The sequence below is a fragment of the Lithobates pipiens genome, unplaced genomic scaffold, assembly GCF_037356315.1.
Source record: "Lithobates pipiens isolate NorthernLeopardFrog02 unplaced genomic scaffold, aLitPip1_a1.2 Scaffold_22, whole genome shotgun sequence".
In the NCBI taxonomy this organism is placed as follows: Eukaryota; Metazoa; Chordata; class Amphibia; order Anura; family Ranidae; genus Lithobates; species Lithobates pipiens.
Genome location: NW_027507784.1, coordinates 157,170,112 through 157,191,355, shown reverse-complemented (window position 1 = coordinate 157,191,355; position 21,244 = coordinate 157,170,112). Strand labels below are relative to the sequence as shown.

At 44.3% G+C, this 21,244-nt stretch overlaps 1 protein-coding gene across 5 annotated transcripts in view; it reads left to right on the top strand.

Annotated features, from left to right (window-relative positions):
- FASTKD2 (FAST kinase domains 2) overlaps nt 1-3,946 on the top strand; it is a 61,657-nt gene extending 57,711 nt beyond the window's left edge. For all 5 annotated transcript variants that reach the window (XM_077448504.1, XM_077448500.1, XM_077448502.1 and 2 more), the window contains one exon: nt 3,669-3,946. In XM_077448504.1, coding sequence (XP_077304630.1) covers nt 3,669-3,690 — 22 coding nt within the window. In that variant the 3' untranslated portion in view covers nt 3,691-3,946. The remainder of the gene's footprint in view (nt 1-3,668) is intronic.
- The last annotated feature ends 17,298 nt before the right edge of the window (nt 3,947-21,244 follow it).

Genomic DNA, 21,244 nt, shown 5'->3' with positions numbered 1-21,244 from the left:
TGTGGCTCCCATGCTCATGTTGGAAATGATGACTTCAAGCGACCAGAAAGGAGTTAACCCAGAAGGAGACTGGGTGATGATGGAATTGTCTAAGCACTGGCACTGCAGAGCTGGAGGACTTCTTTTAACAGGTAGTTTGTCATACTGTGCTAGTATGCTGTACAGTGCCTTGCGAAAGTATTCGGCCCCCTTGAACTTTTCAACCTTTTGCCACATTTCAGGCTTCAAACATAAAGATATATAAAAATTTTATTTTTTTGTGAAGAATCACCAACAAGTGGGACACAATTGTGAAGTGGAACGAAATCTATTGGATTTTTGAAACTTTTTTAACTAATAAAAAAATGAAAAGTGCACCCGTGCAAAATTATTCGGCCCCCTTGCGTTAATACTTTGTAGAGCCACCTTTTGCTGCGATTACAGCTGCAAGTCACTTGGGGTATGTCTCTATCAGTTTTGCACATCGAGAGACTGAAATTCTTGCCCATTCTTCCTTGCAAAACAGCTCGAGCTCAGTGAGGTTGGATGGAGAGCGTTTGTGAACAGCAGTTTTCAGCTCTTTCCACAAATTCTCGATTGGATTCAGGTCTGGACTTTGACTTGGCCATTCTAACACCTGGATACGTTTTATTTGTGAACCATTCCATTGTAGATTTTGCTGTATGTTTGGGATCATTGTCTTGTTGGAAGATAAATCTCCGTCCCAGTTTCAGGTCTTTTGCAGACTCCAACAGGTTTTCATCCAGAATGGTCCTGTATTTGGCTGCATTCATCTTCCCCTCAATTTTAACCATCTTCCCTGTCCCTGCTGAAGAAAAGCAGGCCCAAACCATGATGCTGCCACCACCATGTTTGACAGTGGGGATGATGTGTTGAAGGTGATGAGCTGTGTTGCTTTTACGCCAAACATATCGTTTTGCATTGTGGGCAAAAAGTTTGATTTTTGGTTTCATCTGACCAGAGCACCTTCTTCCACATGTTTGGTGTGTCTCCCAGGTGGCTTGTGGCAAACATTAGACAAGACTTTTTATGGATATCTTTGAGAAATGGCTTTCTTCTTGCCACTCTTCCATAAAGGCCAGATTTGTGCAGTGGTCGACTGATTGTTGTCCTATGGACAGACTCTCCCACCTCAGCTGTAGTTCTCTGCAGTTCATCCAGAGTGATCATGGGCCTCTTGGCTGCATCTCTGATCAGTCTTTTCCTTGTCTGAGCTGAAAGTTTAGAGGGACGGCCAGGTCTTGGTAGATTTGCAGTGGTCTGATACTCCTTCCATTTCAAAATGATCGCTTGCACAGTGCTCCTTGGGATGTTTAAAGCTTGGGAAATCTTTTTGTATCCAAATCCGACTTCTCCACAACAGTATTACGGACCTGCCTGGTGTGTTCCTTGGTCTTCATGATGCTCTCTGTGCTTTCAACAGAACCCTGAGACTATCACAGAGCAGGTGCATTTATACAGAGACTTGATTACACACAGGTGGATTCTATTTATCACCATCAGTCATTTAGGACAACATTGGATCATTCAGAGATCCTCGCTGAACTTCTGGAGTGAGTTTGCTGCACTGAAAGTAAAGGGGCCGGATAATTTTGCACGCACCGCTTTTCAGTTTTTTATTTTCTAAAAAAGTTTAAAATATCCAATAGATTTCGTTCCACTTCACAATTGTGTCCCACTTGTTGGTGATTCTTCACAAAAAATAAAAATGTTATATCTTTATGTTTGAAGCCTGAAATGTGGCAAAAGGTTGAAAAGTTCAAGGGGGCCGAATACTTTCGCAAGGCACTGTATATACTAGCACTTTATAGCATAAAGCTGCAGGGGGTCCAGAAAACAAAAAAAAAAAATTACAAATATAATACTGCTTTAAATGCTAGATTCAAACTATCATTAACCCCAGCACTGTGCCCTGGAGGTTTGGCTCTTCCAAACATCTTTTTTGCTATATAGCATTTTGCAGGTCTTCCAAATTAAGAGTAACACGAAGAACTATGAAAAAAAGAAAATTAGTCCTTTGGGGTTTAAGTGATTCTAAAGGTGTTTTTATTTTATTTTTTTAATAACAAACATGATTTACTTATCTGCTCTGTGCAATGATTTTGCCACAGAGCAGCCTCAATTCTCTTCTCGGGTTCCCCACCAGAGCTCCTAGCTCCACCCCCTTGACCAGTGCCCCCAATAACAAGCCACTTGCATGGAGGCACTCGTGTGTGCTCGCTCCCTAGTCCCGCTCTATGCACCCATAAGACACAGAGCCACAGCTTGGCCCTGCCCCCCGCTCTTTTCACTGGCTCACTGGTCTCGGCCACTGAAGAGAGAGAGGCCTGGGACGGCTGAGGCTTCTGTGCACATCACTGGTTCGAGTGGGATTCAGTTGAGTATTAGGGAGGGGCTGTTGGGGGAGCAGCACACAGAAGTTTTTTTTTTTTTACCTTCATGCATATAATGCATGAAGGTAAAAAAAAATTCAACCTTCATCACCACTTTAACCTTGAGCACTGTGGGTTCTTTCTAACCACAGTTGAGCTGCATAAAATAAAACCATAATATTAGTGCGCTAATATCCAAAGAACGCATACATACATCCGTATGGATTTTTTCCCCAAGTGTGCTTCATAAAAACAAATAAAAAAATTAGCAGAATAACAAGAAGAAATTAGAATAAATTTTCAGCCAGTAGCTACAATATGCTGCTGTGCACTGGATGGATGGATAAATAACAAGTAATATGGATAAAATGGATAGAATGGATAAATAGGTGATAAATAATTGTTATTTTAAACAGTCCCAACACTTCCGTGTAAAAAACCTACTGCACCTTTTAAGTATAACAATTTGCATTCGCCTCGGTAGCTGTACACAGATCACATAAAGCAAACTTCTGTCATAAGTTCATAGATATCTTGCCCCTGCAGTCCACCCACTCCTGTAGTCCACAGCTTACTGTACTTATCAACTTCAACAGAAGAAGCTTCTGTTGTGAAATCCTGTTTCTTGCAAAGAACATTCCTAAGAACATATATTCCTCATGCTAATGAACTCCAAGGCTTTCTATGTAGAAACCCATACTGAGAGAAATAAGGAAGCTGGAATTGACCACCTCCGCCTGGAAATGCTAGTTAACCTGCTGCCCATAATTTTTATTAGTTTGAGTCGCTGACCTGGAACAAGCATTCAGACTGAACCCATATTCAGGGCCAGTGATTGCAAAAGTATTGAAGCCAAGGGTCAGGACAGCAGTCAGGCAACTAGTAATTTTCATTTATCAGCAGTGGCAGACTCAATATTTCTTTTAGTGCAGGTATCATTTCAGTGCGTTGCTACAGTAATTTGATAATCGTCAGTCAACTGCACAAAAACAAAAAAACTCACCCTGGATGTACATCTTTAGCAAAATTCAAGCTTGTCTTAAAAAATAGCCTGGAAATATGTCTCATACAGCCTCTCTATAGGGTTTGCTAGTAATCTAAATTAAACCTTTAATTTCACTTTTTTTTTAATGCTGCCAAACAATTTAACAAACATATAATTGCTTGGCACATGGTAACAAGTCTACTTTGAGAGCTGGTACATGAGGTTGGGTCTTGTCCTTCGTAAAAGACTAATGATTTGCAGTGTCTTCTTCTGGTAGCAATTGTTGATTCTTTTGACTATATGTTTTCCAGGTCCCCATGCACCAATTTGTAAGGATGACTGAAGAGGATAGAGTGGAATATTTAAGGACAAAAATCTTTCAAGAACTATCGAACGATCAAAGTGCACTGGCGGGCACCACAGCGGAGGAGGACTTGGAATTAAACCCTCTATGACACAAAAGGTTATTTTCATTAAACAGCTTTGCAATGTTTCCAAATAATTTTATCTCCATGTTTTTTCTGTCTTCTCAGAAGAGACTGTTGTAATTCACAACATACACTATATTAATAAATATGCTATTTTTATATCTCTACAGTTTCTTTTGTATTATTTTTTATGTTTCCAAAACATTTAATGATTGTTAGAATGTTAATTGGCCTGGGGTTTAACCACAAAAAACAAGAATTTACATACACCCTCTAAACTAATAATCTGGCACTAACAATTAATTTTTACCCAAGCCCTGAAACGTAATACTCTTATATTGTGCCTTCCCTTTTTACTCCTTTCGCCCATGATAATAACATGATAATAAAGCTGTTAAAACCTAATTTTAGAACTAGTGCTGACACCTTGCTTTAGTTTTTTTTTTTTTTCTAGTGTCAAGGAGGGTGAATATCTTTCCTCTGTTCTTTCTAACCTTTTCGCTAGCTACTTTTTTCTTCAATCAAGATTCCACAAAAAGGTGCTTGAGCTGGTCTTTTCACATCTATCCAGGATCGTGATTTTAAAATTTTCTATACCTGAGTATACTGCGTTTACCTGAAAGCACCTTCTGGGTCCAGAGCCAGCCCCAGGTGTGACGATGTGTAACTGGGAGCTGCATCTTTATGAGGGCCACCAGGGGACATTTGACTATCCCGCTTTCCATCCATTTATCGGGGAAGGGGTTATCACTGGGAGACAGAGCTCTGATGTCATCTGCTGGGGGGAGTATCACACAATAATGCTTTGTGTTGTTTTTCATGCCCGTCTGCATTGAGGAAGCACCTTTCTGCAACTGTTCCAGACTGCAACACATGGATCTGTTCTTGGTTTATTTTTGCTGCATGCCTACAGTGACCTAGTATGCTCTGGCCGGCTGAACCTCTCCTGCTAGCAGTAGCAGGTTTGTGAATATTCAAGTCCTATCCATGCACCTTGACCTATGTTCCCCCTGCCTTGTGGTGCATGCTGTGTCCTAGACCTATGAGGTTCCTCTGTACTAGGTGTCTCCTGTGCATAGTCCAGTAACAGTTCTGGTGCTGTCCTGCAATATACCCACAGAAGGGCCCAATACTGCCAAGAATTGTGTCCTCTGCTTGAATCTGTGCCATCCTTGGACTTGGCCCCCACCTTGGTTCTATCTCAGGAGGATTTCATTGCAGTCATGCATTTTATAATCCAAATTGTAATCTTGGTCATCAGCGTGCTTGCGCACTTTCCCCCACAGAATCCTTTTTCAATCTGCCTGCGACGTTAGTGTCTAAGCTGCTCACAGGTGAGTGGAGTAGACCATAATCCTCATAGCATGCTGCAGCCGGTGGGGTGCAAGCTCTGCCACTGCCAGCAGAAAACTCATGGAACAAAAAAAGATGATCAGCTGCACTCCCAAACAATGCAATGTTGGCTTTATTGTGTCAAAAGTGGTAAAAACAAACATGGGCAGAGAAGACAAAAGGGTTAATGTGTTTCACACTGAGATCATGCTTTGTCAAAACCCCATGGAAATGCAATCAATGTCTCAATATATAGGCATAACCTTCAAAGAACGCAAAGGTGTCCAATCTCTTAATTGCACTTCCTGTTTTTCATCCTATCATGAGCATTCAGATCTAACAAATCCTCATTAAAATAATTTGGGTGGTACAAAAGTGTGTATATATAATAAAAAATTAAATTTAAAGCAGATCAATTACCATCCCAAAACTCTAAACAAACTTGAAGAAACTTTAAAAACAAAATAAGCACAGCAGCAGATAACTGTGGAAATATACATCATACAGACACCATATGAATGAATATATATATATGTGAACCTGAAGATGTGTGTCCCTCCCTTAGATAAGGTTCTTATCAAAAAACACGTAGGTAAGTAAATCCTACCAGTCCATATCAAAACCACAGATAATGATTGCGTAAATATGTGTTCATATCCATGTGTTGATTTAAGTAGCACAACAAAACATCAGATACACAAGAGTATATTCTATAAAAAAAAAATTAGCTACACAACGGGTGCACAAAAATACGCATCCATAAAAGGAAGAGAAACAGACAGATAATAATGAAACCACATCATATAATATCACATCATAAACGCAGAAAAAAGATACATAAACATATCTACATGGGCAAGAACACATATAACACACATAAACGCACATCTGACTGTACCCCCCACTGCACCCATCACCCGAATATAGAGCGCTACAGACACATAGAAAACACCTATATGTACAAAAATACAGACAGAATCAATGATATACTATATGTAGTCCTCCATAGTTAATCACAGAAATGGGTGAGATCCCACTCAAAGATTAAACCTTTTGGAATTCTCGTTTGCAAACTGAATATCCAAAAGACTTTGCATTTACATAAAATTCTATAACTGTCAACCCCTCTTCTAGGTAATGTCTAAGCCTTTAGCTGCCAAAACAATGATGCTGAGTCAAGTTCTCAACTAAACCCGAGGAGTTGCAGGCTGATGCCATTACTCCTATATTTACAGACCGTCTTGGGACTTATTGATTTGGTTCACACCAATTTAAAATTCTTGGATTACTTCCGGGTCCTGCGCTGTATGAGGTAGCTGCGCCTCTCCTCTGCTCCCGTTCCCAGCACCCTAACTCGGCCTACAAAACCGGCCTGAGTGGCCCCCGAGCCTCATCCGCCAATACCGGGTGCCCCTCCTCACCCCCTGATAACAGATGGACCACTTTTTGGAAAAGACCGACACGCGCCCGTGGTGGCTCCGCCGGACAGGCCGAAAATTGAGCCCCCGGCTTCGGCCTCCATGCACGCTGCAGCGGACTCTCAGGCATCTGGCATGGAGGTGAGTGGAAGCTCCACTCCTCCACCTCCATCCCTGCAAGCCTCATCAGGGGACAGTATCCCCCCTGGGGAGGATGGCCATACCCATCGCATAGCACATGCAGTGGCAGCCCTCCTTACTCCCATGATCGCAGCCTCGGTGGAGAAGGCTGTTAATGCAGGCATGAAACCGATCAAAGCCCAACTGAATAAACATACCACTAGATTGAATGATGTGGAACATTGCTTATCGTAGGTAGAAGATGAACTTTACCAAGCACAGGCCACGGAACAGTCACAGGACAAAACTAACAAATACATCTTTAAAAAATTGGAAGATCTGGAAAATAGATGCTGACGGAGCAACCTGCGATTTGTAGGCATCCCTAAATTGCTCCCCTCCGCAGCCCTGTCAGAATTTTGCTCAAAACGCATACCAGAGGCCATGGGCCTCTCAGGCCTGTTCACAGTGGAATGTGCACACCGCATGGGCTCCTTCGATGCTGAACGCAAATCTCCCTGTCCCATCATTGCCAAGTATCTCAACTATGCTGACAAATCCCTCATCCTTCAGATGTTCCGGCAATCCCCAGCTCTTCAAATCGACGGGGTAAAAATCCTCATCTTCTCCGACTACTCGATTGAAGTCTCCAAGAAGAGAAATAAGCTTTCCAACCAATCTGCTCCGAACTATTCAAGCAACAAATAAAATTCACCTTGGCTTTCCCTGCAACCCTCCGCCTCAAATCACCTAAAGGGGATCAACTATCCTTCCAGGACCCTTCAGAAGCGGAATCCTTTGTCCGCTCTCTTCGGACAGATTCACCTAACTCATACGCCTTCCAAGTCTGCCTCTAGCCTCCGCTCTCTGGAACCGAGAAACCCGCGTAAAGACTCTCCCAAGAGTTTCAGGCCTTCTGCTCAGGATCACCGCAACCACAACTCCCTACGCTGAAGTCCCCTGGTCCACTCTGGGGCTTCTCCTCCATCACAGGTCGTATGCCTTGTCTTTTTGCACCAGTTGACTGAGATGTTCTGCCCTAATACAGGGTCCCTTATGCGGTCACCCAGAACTCACCTCTGGTCACTGACCCCCTCAACGGATCCCTAGGGTTCTACGTTCCTTTTGTTCTTTTCCTCATTTGTTTTAATTCAATTGCTCCTCAATGTTGTTATTTGGACTTGCATGTTTTTTTTACCCAAACTCGCTGCCTTCAGTTAATTCAGCGTTGTAACCATACCATTTCATCTTCTCTTATCGTGTACTAGTTTTCTCCATGAGTCCGCTGTGCATCATTCCCGGCTCCTTACCCTGCATTCACTCTGGGACTCTTTCTTGCCTCGTTTGCATCCCCAGGGAGCTCAGACATTTTGTTGTTTTCCTCCTTCATGTAGGGTCCTGCATGGGGAGCCGCCTTGCATAGTGAACTCGTGCGGAAAAGTTCTCTGTTGTCTGTTTTAGGTATTTGGTTTGCTCTGCCTGTTTTTTTCACCCCTTCCCTCCTTTCCTTCTCCCCTGTTCCTTTCTATACATCTTCATGTACTCTCCACTCAAGGGCTCGACTAATATATATCCCCTTTCTTCCCATGCCAAAGCTGAGTCTCTCTTGTCTAATATATGCTTCCACAGGTACAAGTCCTTTCTATGAACGCCCTCCTCTCAGTATCTTCTTAAGGTATTCTCATGGAATATGAAGGGTCTCCATTCTCCGAACAAGAGAATGAAGATTCTTCACCTTAAAAGGCTAAAAACTGACATAGCTCTGCAACAGGAAACCCATCTCCCAGCTTCTGATTTTCATTGTATGCAGAAACTCTTGGTGGGGATGGTCCTGGGTGCAGAATCAGTTGACCGGAAGGCTGGTGTTCTCCTGATTCATAGAAACCTCCCGTGCACTGTGCTTTCTGCACACACAGACAACCAAGGGCGCTTTATTTCAACCTGGGTTAAATTGGGCTCCAAAGAATGTGACAACCTTATCCCTCTAGTTATCCCTCTAGTCTGGGACTCAGGGGTTGGTGACATAGTCATCTCTGACCATGCCCCTATAACCCTCACGCTAGACCAGCTGGACCCCCCCCCCGCCAATCTCTGGCACTTTCTCCTCAGCCAATGCCCCACATGCAGGAGATCCGAACCTCCTCTGGGATGCTGGCAAAGCTTTCCTGAGGGGCCGGATCATATCCTATGCCACCACTTTCAAAAAAAAAAAATGCCCGGTCTAAATTCAAACTGGCCAGTGTTAGACTAAATCAAGCCACCTCTGCCAACAGAGACAAATTGCCCACGAGTCAAAGGCAGATTTGGCCGCTGACCAATACCCTGGAACTCGCCAAAAAAACACACTTGGACACTACTCTACATAAATTTGGAAACAACGCTGGTACACTCCTCTCCAGGCTCTGCAAGGGCATGTCCCGTCCCACACACTTCACCTCACTGCGGGACCACTCAGGGACCATTCACTCCACCCCCCTCGGCATAAACAAAACCATGCTGCAATACTACACGGCCCTTTATGCCCCCGACCCAATTGACAAAAAAGTAGCCAGTTCCTTTTTAGGGAAAATTTAATTACTGAACATTTCAACCGTCCAGTTAGAGACAATAAATGCGCCTATCACAGTTGACGAAATAGAACGCACCATCAGTAACCTCCACCCCTCTAAAGCCCCCGGCCCCGACGGATTCACAAGCGAATTCTACAAAACTCTCCCTAACATCACGATACCCATACTTCACTCGGTGTACTTGGGCAGGTGGCCCCTATCTTCCGACGGGCAACCAGGCTATTATTAAATGACTCTCTAAGAAGGGTAAAGACCCGCTGGAACCAGGATCTTACAGGCCCATTTCCTTGCTCAACCTGGGCTAGGCTTCCAGGCTAGCTGTTATTCTTCCTGACCTCATACACTTGGCCCAATCCGGCTTTGTGAAAGGGCGCACAGCCACCCTCAACATTCGCAAGGTGATACTGGCCCTCGAACAAGCCAAGCAAGATCCCAAGGGTGACTATGCCATCACCCTAGATGCAAAAAAGCCTTCGATAATGTAAGCTTCAACTGGCTATCACTCACTCTCCTAAATGGGCTTTTCAGGCCCTTTCTGTCACCTCATTAACTCTATGTATGCATCACCCTCAGCTAGGCTGGTTGCAGCAGGTCTCGTCTCAGGGGAATTCCGCATCCATAAAGGGACCAGACAGGGATGCCCTCTATCCCCCCTTCTGTTTAACATAGCACTGGAACCCCTCTCCAGATTCCTATCCCAGTCAGCTCCCCTTCGAGGTATCGCAATACAGAACTACGCACCTCCCTCTTCGCGGGTGACATCCTTATTTTTACGTCCAACCCCCCAGATGACATCTTGACCATCAAAAGCATCTTTGATGACTTTAGACTATGCTCAGGCCTACGTATCAACTATTCCAAAAGTGAAATTCTCCGCATTGGTAAACACACTTTGCCCCCACTGGACCCAACACTCCCTATTCAAAGTTGCCCATCCCACATCACCTATCTAGGGATAAATATTGGGAAACTACCCTCCTCGCTCTATCATCTCAACTACCCTCCCCTCTTTACTAAACTTTTTCAAGAACTGTCTAAACTGGATGGATCTCCCACTCTCACTCCTGGGAAGGTGCCACCTTGTCAAAATGATGAGCTTCGCCAGACTGCTTTATCCTTTGCAAACCACACCTTTACTTTTAAAACACAAAAATGTCACATCTCTCAATTCCAAAATAACGTAATTTCCCTGGCGCGGCAAAAGACCTTGTATAGCTTTCAAGAAATTAAACCTTCCTAGGAGGGATGGGGACTTCAGTCTACCACTTGTTAGATTGAATAATCTAGCACGCTTAAGGACCAGCCTAGACTGGATAGCCCAACAATCCCGACACTCCAACTACATCCTAGAGGCTGAAATGGCTTAATCCTACTCTTTGGTGGCCCTCCTACATTGCAGATGGAAAGCTGTTCCCCCTCCTCATCAACACAATCTCCTTCTACGGGACACGGCCCTGGCCTGGAGGGAAATCGGGAAAATCCTCAAACTTCCACCTTTATCTCCCCTCATCTACCTATTCAAGGTAACCCTAGTTTTCTTCCCGGTGTCTTATCATATAAGGTCCCCCATCAGATAGCGTCTGCTGTGTACTGCGCATGCGCAGTACACAGCAACACAGATTCCGAAAATAGCCGAGGATGAATGGCGCCTGCGCACTGAGTACAGGTTCTAGCCCCACCATCCAAGTGGACATAGAGTAGGAATAAAAAAGAGCCGAGCACAGCGAGGCCGAGCCCGAAGTGTGGCGAGCAAAGCTCGCCCGCGAGGGGCCGTCTAATTTTCACAACCTTATGTCCGCTTGGATGGTGGGGCTACCACCTCCACTCACGGCGCAGGCGCCGTTCAGCTTCGGAAATTTTACGAAGCTTCTTCTGCCCCGTACTGTGCATGCGCAGTACGGGGCGGACGCTATATGATGGCTGGACTGAATATGCCAGAACACCGGTCTCCACTACAAAATCTTCGCGGAATGGCAGAAACGAGGCCGCTCCAATTTTTCCACATTGAGCAGTGTCAATACTAGAAAACCATTGCTCTTTTCAACCGTGTCAACATTATTCTCCCTGCCTCCATCTCACACCTTTTACTACAATCAATGCATCAGTTTCCTTTCCAGTACCTACAAAGATGAATCTCGGAGATTTAAACCCAGCTTCCCGGACCGTTTACTGCAAAGTGGTCAGTACAAAATGTCTGACATATACAAACCTCTCCTGCAAGACTCATCCCCTTTAATATCTTCTTCCTCCATTGCTAACTGGGGAGCGGATTTCCCAGACCCCTATCTAATCGACAAGGGTCTGTCTGGCATACAGAAGGTTCTCCCCCAACAAAAACCTGGAGAGAAACCACTCAAAATCGCCCACCGGGCCTACATTCCCTTTCTCTCCCCCAAATCTAATAGGGATGGAGCCTCATGCCCTCTATGTTCGGTCTCTAAACCCCCTCTTTCACATTTGTTTTTCAAGACTCATCCTCAGACACTAGATATCACCTCAAGGCCTGCCTATCATCCAACTCAAAAAGGACTGCCTTAACCTTCTATATAGGGAACGATTTCTCACAGACTTTAAAGAACCCAAATCCAGAGCTTTTTTTTTTTTTTTTTTTTTTACAGATGGCAAGCCTTCATCTCCTTGACCCTCTCACCAGCTGATCAAATGACCCTAGACAAACTTTCATTCTCCTATGACGAGCCACTCCCAAAGGAACCGTGATTGACACTGGCACTCTCCAGACTCTCTGTCTCCCACTGGTACTACATTGGCTGACCGCCCTCGGGATCCACCATACTTGGAACTAATAGCCCGCTATCCACTTCTCCCCCACCCCCCCCCCCCCTTCCCTCCTCTCTCCCCTTTCGTCCCGGTTATAACCCCTCTCCTGCTAGCATTTTAACAAAGGGGGCTCGTAGACAGATCCATCCAGAAACTTCAATTTATATTTTGTGATTACATGATTACAACCTAGGACGACTTTCCACAACCTCACTAGGTGAGATTTACTGCTTTACACCGCTGTATACAACCCCACAACGTTAGTCTTTTAGCATCAATGCTTATCTCCTGTTTTGTTATCTCTGACTTATGCAATGTTCTAGGTTCATGATTCTGTGAAGTATTATTCAAAAATGACTGACAATAATCTGTATAAATGTCTTTTGATTCCCAATAAAAGCTTTTTAACCACTTCCCACCCGGCCAATGCACATATACGGCCGGGTGGGAGCCGCCTACTCCTGATATGACGTTCAGGAGTAGCGGGATCGCGCGCGCCCGCGCAGCGGCGCGATCCCGATGCGCCCGTGTCACCCGGACACGGCGCATCTCAGATCGGCAGGAGGGCTCTGTGATTGGCCCTCCTGATCACATGACGGCCGTGTCCAATCACGGCCGTCATGTGATGTAAACAAACAGCCGGTTGCTAGGCAATCGGCTCCTCCTCTCCTCACACAGAAGTCATCGCTGTGGAGAGGAGAGCAGATCGCTGCAGCCGGCTGCTGATCAGTGAGTATGAGCTGCTTTTTACAGCTTTTTACTCACTGATCACCAGTCTAGTGTACACAGTAAACACACCACACAGTAAACACATCACACAGTATAAACACAATGTCCCCACACATGTCCCCAAAACATACATGTCCCCAAATAATAAAAACACATGTCCCTAATAATAAAAACATGTCCCCCACATATGTCCCACTAAAATCACATGTCCCAATGATTATCTGCACACATATGTACGTGATCACCTGCACACATATGTACATGATCATTTGCGTACATATGTCCGTGATCACACAAACCAATTATTATACACTTAACGGATTTTTTTTTACCAAAAACATGAAGCAGAATACATTTTGGCTTAAATTTATGACAAAATTTGATTTTATTGGATTTTTATTGAAGTAGAAAAAAGAAAATATTGTTTTTTTTTTCCAAATTTCCGCTTTTTTGCGCTTATATCGCAAAAAATAAAAAACGGAGTCGTGAATAAATACCACCAAAATAAAGCTCTATTTGTGGGAACAAAATGATAAAAATTTCATTTGGGTACAGTGTAGCATGACCGCGCAATTGTCACTGAAAGCGCTAGAGCGCTGAAAGCTGAAAATTGGGCTGGGAAGGAAGGGGGCGAAAGTGCCCTGTATTGAAGTGGTTAAAAAATAAAAATAAACTCTTGGATCAGCCTGAAGCCTCTACCAGTGTTTTCCCTAATCTAGGCTTCTTTAGCGTCCCTAAGACTGCCAAGTCATTTTGGTTCAACTGCATGTTTGCAGTTATCCTGCAAGAACCCTTACAAACCTATTTACTAGCCCCCAAAGGTACCCGTTTTAGGTGGACTTTGTTAAAAGACAAACTTCCCTTGCTGTTGATCTGGCAGCTTTACAAAGCCTTGACAATCTCTGTGGAGGATGCACCTGTCTTTAAGGACCCCATTGGCAAGCAAATGATTGCCCTTTAAAAAGCATTGTTCTCTTTTGCAGGCTCTACATTTCAAAAGGTTCTTGCTGTGATACTAATCGGTCAAACTCTGATTGCTGGCTAGCTAAATCTTTAAAGATCATTGTGGAGCTCATGATCACAGCCTTAAACTAATGCAGGTTGTTAGTTGCTAGAGGTTTCCCATATCCCTTTCTGTATGAGTCTCCTATCAGAGGAGTAGTACATGAGGAGGACTCTAGTTAAAGTATGAATTCAAAGGAAGCCATGCTTACCTCCTTTTATGGCGGCTAATCGCATTATAAAGTGCAACTGTGCTATGATATAAATCGTAAATCTAATTACAGATAATATCCTAAAATTTTATGAATCAAACCAAATTTATAGATTGAAACAAATGTATGATGTCTATAAATTACCCCACAATGGTGTTTATTAAAGTGTAACAAAAAAAAAAAAAGAGAAATAAACCTGCAATACTTTGTACTAAAAACAGCGCATAAAGTTCAGCGAGTTGAACATGTCCCTTCCTCACCATCTATGTCAAACCAACTTCAGTGCTGCCCAGAGTGCCCTTTAGGAGTGCTCACTCACCAAAACTTGCCAACCTCTTACTTGGCATAGGAAGGTCAGTATCGCCAGTATAAACCTCCTTTTCACATATGAACTACATTCTGAGCCACTTGATCAACCACCAGAATGTCACACAAAACAATAGAACCCCCGACTCCTCCACAGATAATACTCAGTAGCAAACCAGAGCAAATGTCATAGCGCACAATGTTTATGAAAAAGTTCCCAAGCTATAAATAGTAATGCACTCACTTTTAGCAGTGCCTCCCTGCCACCTGTAACGACAAGCCGACTAATTATCAGGAAACGCCACTGCTCCCCAATGCTCTGAAGCCAGTGTGTGCTCCAAACAGTGGAAGTAATGTCACTACCAGAAGTCCCACCTCTCAGTGTTCCGTCACATCCAGGATGTCATCAGGATTCAAAATCTATTTTTTTATTTTTATGATTATTCTCATAGCACATTTGCACTTTATTATTCAATTAACCGCCACAAAAGCAGGTAGCACTGCTCCCTGTGAAAAAATTCTATTTTGTCACTGCAGTGCATGAGGGGTTGCACTCTTGATCAGCAGTTTGGTTTCTTGGGTTATTACTATTTTAATTTTTTTACTTTTTTTTATGAATCTAATTATTTAGCATTTATTTATTTGATCTAAGTAGTTTATCACACATAACGTGGGTATTTTTGATTTCAACCTTCAGCTCTTTGGTTAAAGTGTTGGGCTGCAGAACAGGTATTCTTCACATGCCTTTGAGAATGCCTCTCTTCGGAGCTGTTTTGGGCTCCCTAAGGATGTCACTGGGAGCAAGGGTACCCATGTGCCCCAACAAAAGAAGCCTGGCTCAGTCCAGGGAGGCTTATCTCTCCTTGGAGGCCAAGAAGAGTCCCATTTTATTACTACTCCCTCTCAGCCTTCAAGCATGCCCCCAGTTTTACTGCAAACTATGTTCTTACATGTTCCCCAAATCCTCTAATAAATACTCTAACATGAGAGAGACCTTTTTCTGAGTGGGGTTGTCAGCCTTTGTGGATAATATAACAAACAGCATCTCGGCTTCTTGGATGTGGGCATTTGTTTCCAAGGACTACAAGCTAGAATTTATTTTTTTAGCCATCTCCACGGTTCATGTGTTCCAACCTGCCTATGTAATTCCACAGATTAGCACATCACCTTGTAGCACTTGTGCGTCTATTGGAGCATTCCCCCAGTCTCTGGCAGGATGGGTTCAGGGGCTTTGCTCCAACCTGTTTAAAGTTCCCAAACCAAAAGAAGCATCCACCCCAACATGCATCTCAAGGCCCTAAATGACTTCATTGGGATCCACCATGTCTGTTATAGCATCTCTATCCAGGATACTTTGTGGCCTCTGGACATCGAGGATGTGCACTTGCATGTCTCTATTTTTCCAGCAAGCAAGAGATTTCCCTTAATTTTCTGTAAGTTCACAACATTTCCATGTTGTGGCCCTGCTATTTGGGATATCTTCTGCACTACAAGTGTTCACCAAGCTCCTGGTCCCTGTGATTACCTTACTGCGCTCCCAGGGCATCTTCATTTTGGGATATTTGGAAGACCTTTTGTTTTACCAGAGCAGTTAACACAGGTTTCTGACTGACAACAGCTTGAACCATTCAGAACTTGTAAAGGTTCAGCTGGGTCATGGACCTGCAGATTTCAGCACTGGAACCAGAGTTTTTCTTCCTCAGAAGAAACTTTAAGCTATCTGCTCCCAGGCTCTGATTCTTTAGTCCAGCCTTTGTCCCACTCTTTTGTGTCTGCATTAGATTTTTTGAACTGATAATCGCTTTCTTCAAGGCAGTACCATTTGTTCAATCTACCTCACTCCAGACACTTAAAATACAACATTGTTTGGCTGACACCAAAGACAAGGTTGTAGTTGGCCTGGTGGCTCAGGAATCCTGCACTAGATTTGGAGAAAACTCTTCTTATGGCAGATTTTCCCATTGGATGCCAGTATGTCAGGCTGGAGAGGAACTTTGGACACCCTGTCAGTGCTGGGAATATCTGAGAAATCTAATCTCCTGATCAACATTTTGGAGCTTGCAAATTGGTTGGCCCTTCAATGCAGGACACCCCAACTGACTTGTCATCTGATCAGAATTCAGGCAGACATTGCCATGGTAGTTGTATTCATCAACCACCAGGGAGGAGTCAGAAGTCTTGCAGTTGCAGAAATGGTAGAAAAGTTCCTGTCCAGGGCAGGAATTCATGTTCATACCCTGTTTGCCATTTGCATTCTAAAAGTATCGGACACCCTACCTCAGCTGGCAGAGCCTGGACCCAAGGGAGTGGTCATTATACTCTGTGGTATTCCAGAGCTTGTGTCATAGATGGAAGATAATGGATGTGAACCTCCCAGATTCAACAACAAAACTAGCCAGGTTTGTCTCCAGGTACAGATATCCTCTGGTGGAAGGAGTAGGTGCTGTGGTGGATCCATAAGGTCAATACAGCCAGATCTTTCCTTCCCTGAAGCACTTTTATCTGCTCTGCAGTATCCGTATAGGGGGAATTTAAGTGATCCTCATAGCTCCAAACGGGCCCATGTGGATGTGTACTCTGACCTGTTTAGGCTTCTGTTAGACACTCTGTGCACTCCTTCAATTTATCTGGACCTTCTGTCATAGGAATTGGTTTGTCGTTCTGCTTCACTGTTGCTGGGTTCAATAGTATTGCTAAAGCCTAAAGTCTAAGGAACAGAGGCATCTCAGAATCAATGCCAAAGGCTAGGAAGTTATGTCCTGCAAGGTCTATCATTGCACATGGAAGCCATATATTTCTTAGTGCAAGGCAAGGCTGCCATCTAGTCTTATGTTCACACCCTCTCCGTGTTTTACCAGGTGGCTGTTCAGGCTTTATCTGATGGCAGCTTCAGGCGTTGGGTCCTTTTTATTTAGCTGCAGGGAGTCTCTGATTATGATGGTTTTTTTTTTGGCCTGTTAGTGTTTTGTTGCCTCCCCCCCCCCCTTAGTGAATTTGAAAGAAAATATGATTTTTCTACATGTCGAAAAATCGATTTCTTAAAGTTTGTTGAGGATTATACGTCCTGCCTCTCTGTCTTTGATCATGTGCTTCTTACTATTGCTTTTCCACAAAACTAAGTTATACCAGGAGTTGGAGGGGTTATACCCGATTGGCCACTTGTTTTTTGCTTGCCAGTTTTCAAAACCTATAGTAACCCATCAATTGCTATCCACCTGTTGACCACGGGCTGGTGACAGATCACAAAAATTTCCCTGCTTTGCCAACCCCCACCATTTCAGTGCTGCTCCTTCCCCCAGCCTCTGCTACTCTCATCCTCACAGCAGAGCAGAGAGCGGAAGGCAACACATCCCAGGACAGAAGGTGGGAGTCGGAGCTGGTCAAGTTTACTTTTCAAGTTAACTGAAATGCGATTGGTTACTTGGACATGGGGCAGTCCTAGCAACCAATCACTAATATGTTCATATGGGGGGGGGGGGGGGGTGTTCCCAAGGTGGTGTTGAAGTCAGTCCTTTACTTCCTGAGCTCAGTTTCTGCCCTGGGCATTTTTGCATTTTTTCAGGCACATTCCGCCCTCCAGTTGCCCCCTCTGATATCCCGGGTGCCTCAGGATGCTCCTCTGGTGAAAATACCGGTTTCTTTTCTTACATCAAGGGACACACAGCCATAGTAATAACTATGTGGGTTATATCGGCATATCAGGTGCTGGACACTGGCACGCCTCTTAAGGCGTGAACTTCCCCCATATAACCCCTCCCATTACTGGGAGTCCAGTGTCTAAGGTTTTGGGAACATGTAAGGATGTGTGTACTGAGCTGCACGTGCAGTAATCCTTTGATGAGAGCCAGCCATCCTGACGGGATCCGTTCTGATGTCTCCGTAACAGACTAAATGAATGGTACCCGGGCTTTGTCATCCAAAGACACAAGGTTTTGCTTGCGAATGCTTTTAAGCTGGGCCCTGGGATCCAGTACTTTTTGGTAGTAAGGCCAATAAAAGTTTACTGGCAGGGTCTTCTCGCAGGTCCAGGATTGCAGAATTACCTAAGTGTACCCCTGTTCCTGAAGGTTTCCTTTCAAGGTCTCTGAGCTGACCGTGAAGGGCAAAGATTGGGCTTTTTATCTCTGATAAAGCCCTGCGGCAGAAAGGTAGGGGAGATTTTGTGAAAGGAATCTCTCCTTCCATGTATTTATGTTGTCATGTCATGTCTATGTGTCACCACTGGAGGCTGTATTGAGCACTCAACATTCTAATGCTGGAAACAGCAGAAGCTTTCACGCTCCACTCCGTTCAAGCCAGCTCAGACCCTCAGGTATGAAGGGGGGTCTGATCACTTCCTGGGCCCCCAGAGTGGCGGTTTTTGTTCCTTGGATGCCAGCCCGCTGCCTCTTTTTTCTTAAAAAAAAGAAAAATTGGAAAAAAGTTTTGTTTTTGGGGCAAATTGCGGCCGTTTTACCCCGCCTGCCGCCATGTTGCCAGCACTCATACACTTCCCTAGTTGAAAGGGGAGGGGGCGTGGCTATATTGCGCCAGACGCCGGCCACACGTGGAGGAAGTATTTTAAGCTATACAGGAAAAGCTGAAGTCTGGCGGTGGAGGGACAGTGCAGAGTAGTTGCTGGCAGGTTTGGTGACACGGGCATCTCCCTTTTGATTGACAACATTGTATTGTATTGCTAGGATTAATAGCAGTTATTGTACTGTACTATAGCCTAGCAAGTGAAAAATTATTTTTCTGGTACTGTCTCTGCTTTGTACTGGAAGCTATGAGTGACAAAGGGACCAGTACCCCTCTAAGGGTTCTAAGGGGTTAATGGTATACAACAAACTAAAAACCCTTCCAAAAGAATGTCTGTCTTCCTCCCCGGAGGGAAAAAGAAAAATACGGCCAGTCAGATGAAGCCGTCAAGGGTAGAACACTTCGTCCCTGTATTTTATGCAAACAGGTTTTTCTTCTACAATTTAAAAGATTATTGCTATGATGTCTCGCCATAGTAGGACTAAACATAGCAGATTCCCATCTAGTCCTATGGGCCCTTTTGTTGAGGTGCAGGAGGCTGGGGATCAGGTAGATCTTCCCAAATATTGGAAGATACTTAGGATCCTCTGAAGAGGAAAAATAACAGGGAGGGAGTAGCCACACAAGTCAGGTGTTAGTCTACTCCCTTACTTAACCCTTTTTTTCAGGCTCTTGGGGTATCTACATCTAATAGGGTTAATTTGAACCTCCCCCACCTGGGAGTCCATTTAACATGGTGTCCTATGGAATGAGTTGTGTAGTTCAAATCTGCAAGATGCAAAAAGCACTAAAAATGCATTGCTATGTATTCAGAGAAATGGGGGGTTCCAGCTATTAATGCTGCAATCACCTCAGTGAGCAGAGTCTCACATGTCCAGTGGATAATGCACTGATGTTAAAGGATCCAGCAAGTTAAGGTTGGCTTTTCCTTTTAAAAACAAGATGTCTTTTGCAGTTCTGGCTGCAATTGGAGTAGCTCAGTCCATTAACCCCTTAACGTCTGCTCCACTATTTTGGTGGAGCACATTTTGAGTCAAGCCAATGCATTGGAAGGTGGACTCCAAGGGGGTAAGGAACAGGTGTTCTGAAAGTTCTGCCTGATCAGCAGGCCCGGCAAGGGTCTGGTGTATTTGACGCACTGTGTCTCACAGATGCTATGAAGGACTCGATAATTTAAGCCCTATGGCTTATACTTGAACTAGTGCATTTTTGCGACTTTTTACGACCATTTAGAATGGATAAGTACATCCAAAAGGGTTAAAGCTCTCTTTACCAGTAAAAGGAGGTTCAAACAGTTCTCCTAATCATGCAGCCTCTCCTATGCCTGGGGTTTCTGCCTTTAGGCAGTCTCGACGGTCTCAATCCTCAGGTTCAGGAGAAAGTTCCAGGGGCAGCACCAGGATCTTGGGGGCAGAAAGCCCATGAAGCAGAATGCTAAGGCCTTCTCATGAAGGAGCACCCCCACTTGTTTGAGTGAGGGGAAAGGTCCTGCGATTCTCAAAGTCTGGCAGGAACAATGTTAAGAGCAGAGTGATTTCTGCGATTTTTTTTTTTTTTCCTCTAGGTTACTTCTAGAGTTTCAAGAGCCCGGATGGCCCAGTCGGCTTTCGATCTGAGGGTCCGGATTTCGGGTCCTGTTTGGGTGCTGCCTCTGGGGTCCTAGGGGCTGCTGATGCGCAGTCTTATGCAAGAGTGTCTGTCTCCTCAAAGAACGCTCCTTAGGTTCCAGAGGAAAAAAAAGGAGAAAGAAAGAAGAGAAGTGTCTCTTTCTGGTCTCTGGATCAGCTGTTATCCCAGTCGGTGATATCAGAAATTTCCTTAGTGGAACAGGGTTTTTTGGCTCAAACCTTTTAAGGTCCCAGAGCCAAGCAGAGAGGTAAGACCCACTCTAGATCTCAGAGATCTGAATCGGCACCTAAACATCCGATCCTTTCATAATTAGATCGGCTGTGTCCATCCTGCAAGGAGGGAAGTTGCATATGTCCATGTGCCAAAGTTTCCTGCTTACCAGAAATTTCTGCGGTTTGAAATATAAAATTATTTTTATCAATCGTGGCACTGCCATTCGGCTTAGCCACAGCACTACGAGTGTTCTGAAAGATTCTGGCACCTCCTTTAGCCAGGTTAAAGGCTCAAGGCATAGCGGTCCTAGCCTATTAGAAGATCTACTTTGAATAGATCATTCAGTCTCAAGTCTAAAACCAGAGCCTGATCTCATCTGTAGATATCAGAAATATCTAGGTTAGATTCTCAGCCTAGGAAGATTCTCCTTAAAACCATCAAGGAGGTTACTTGGGGGCTGGTTATAAATACCATACAGAAGAAGGTATTCTTATGCCGCATACACACTATCAAACTATCCGGCGGACTTAGTCTGGTGGACAAACCGCCGTAAAGTCCGCTGGACCGTCTGAACGAGCGGACCTGCCCACACACGGGACTTTTGGTCTGTGGGACTATCCGCCACATTTTTT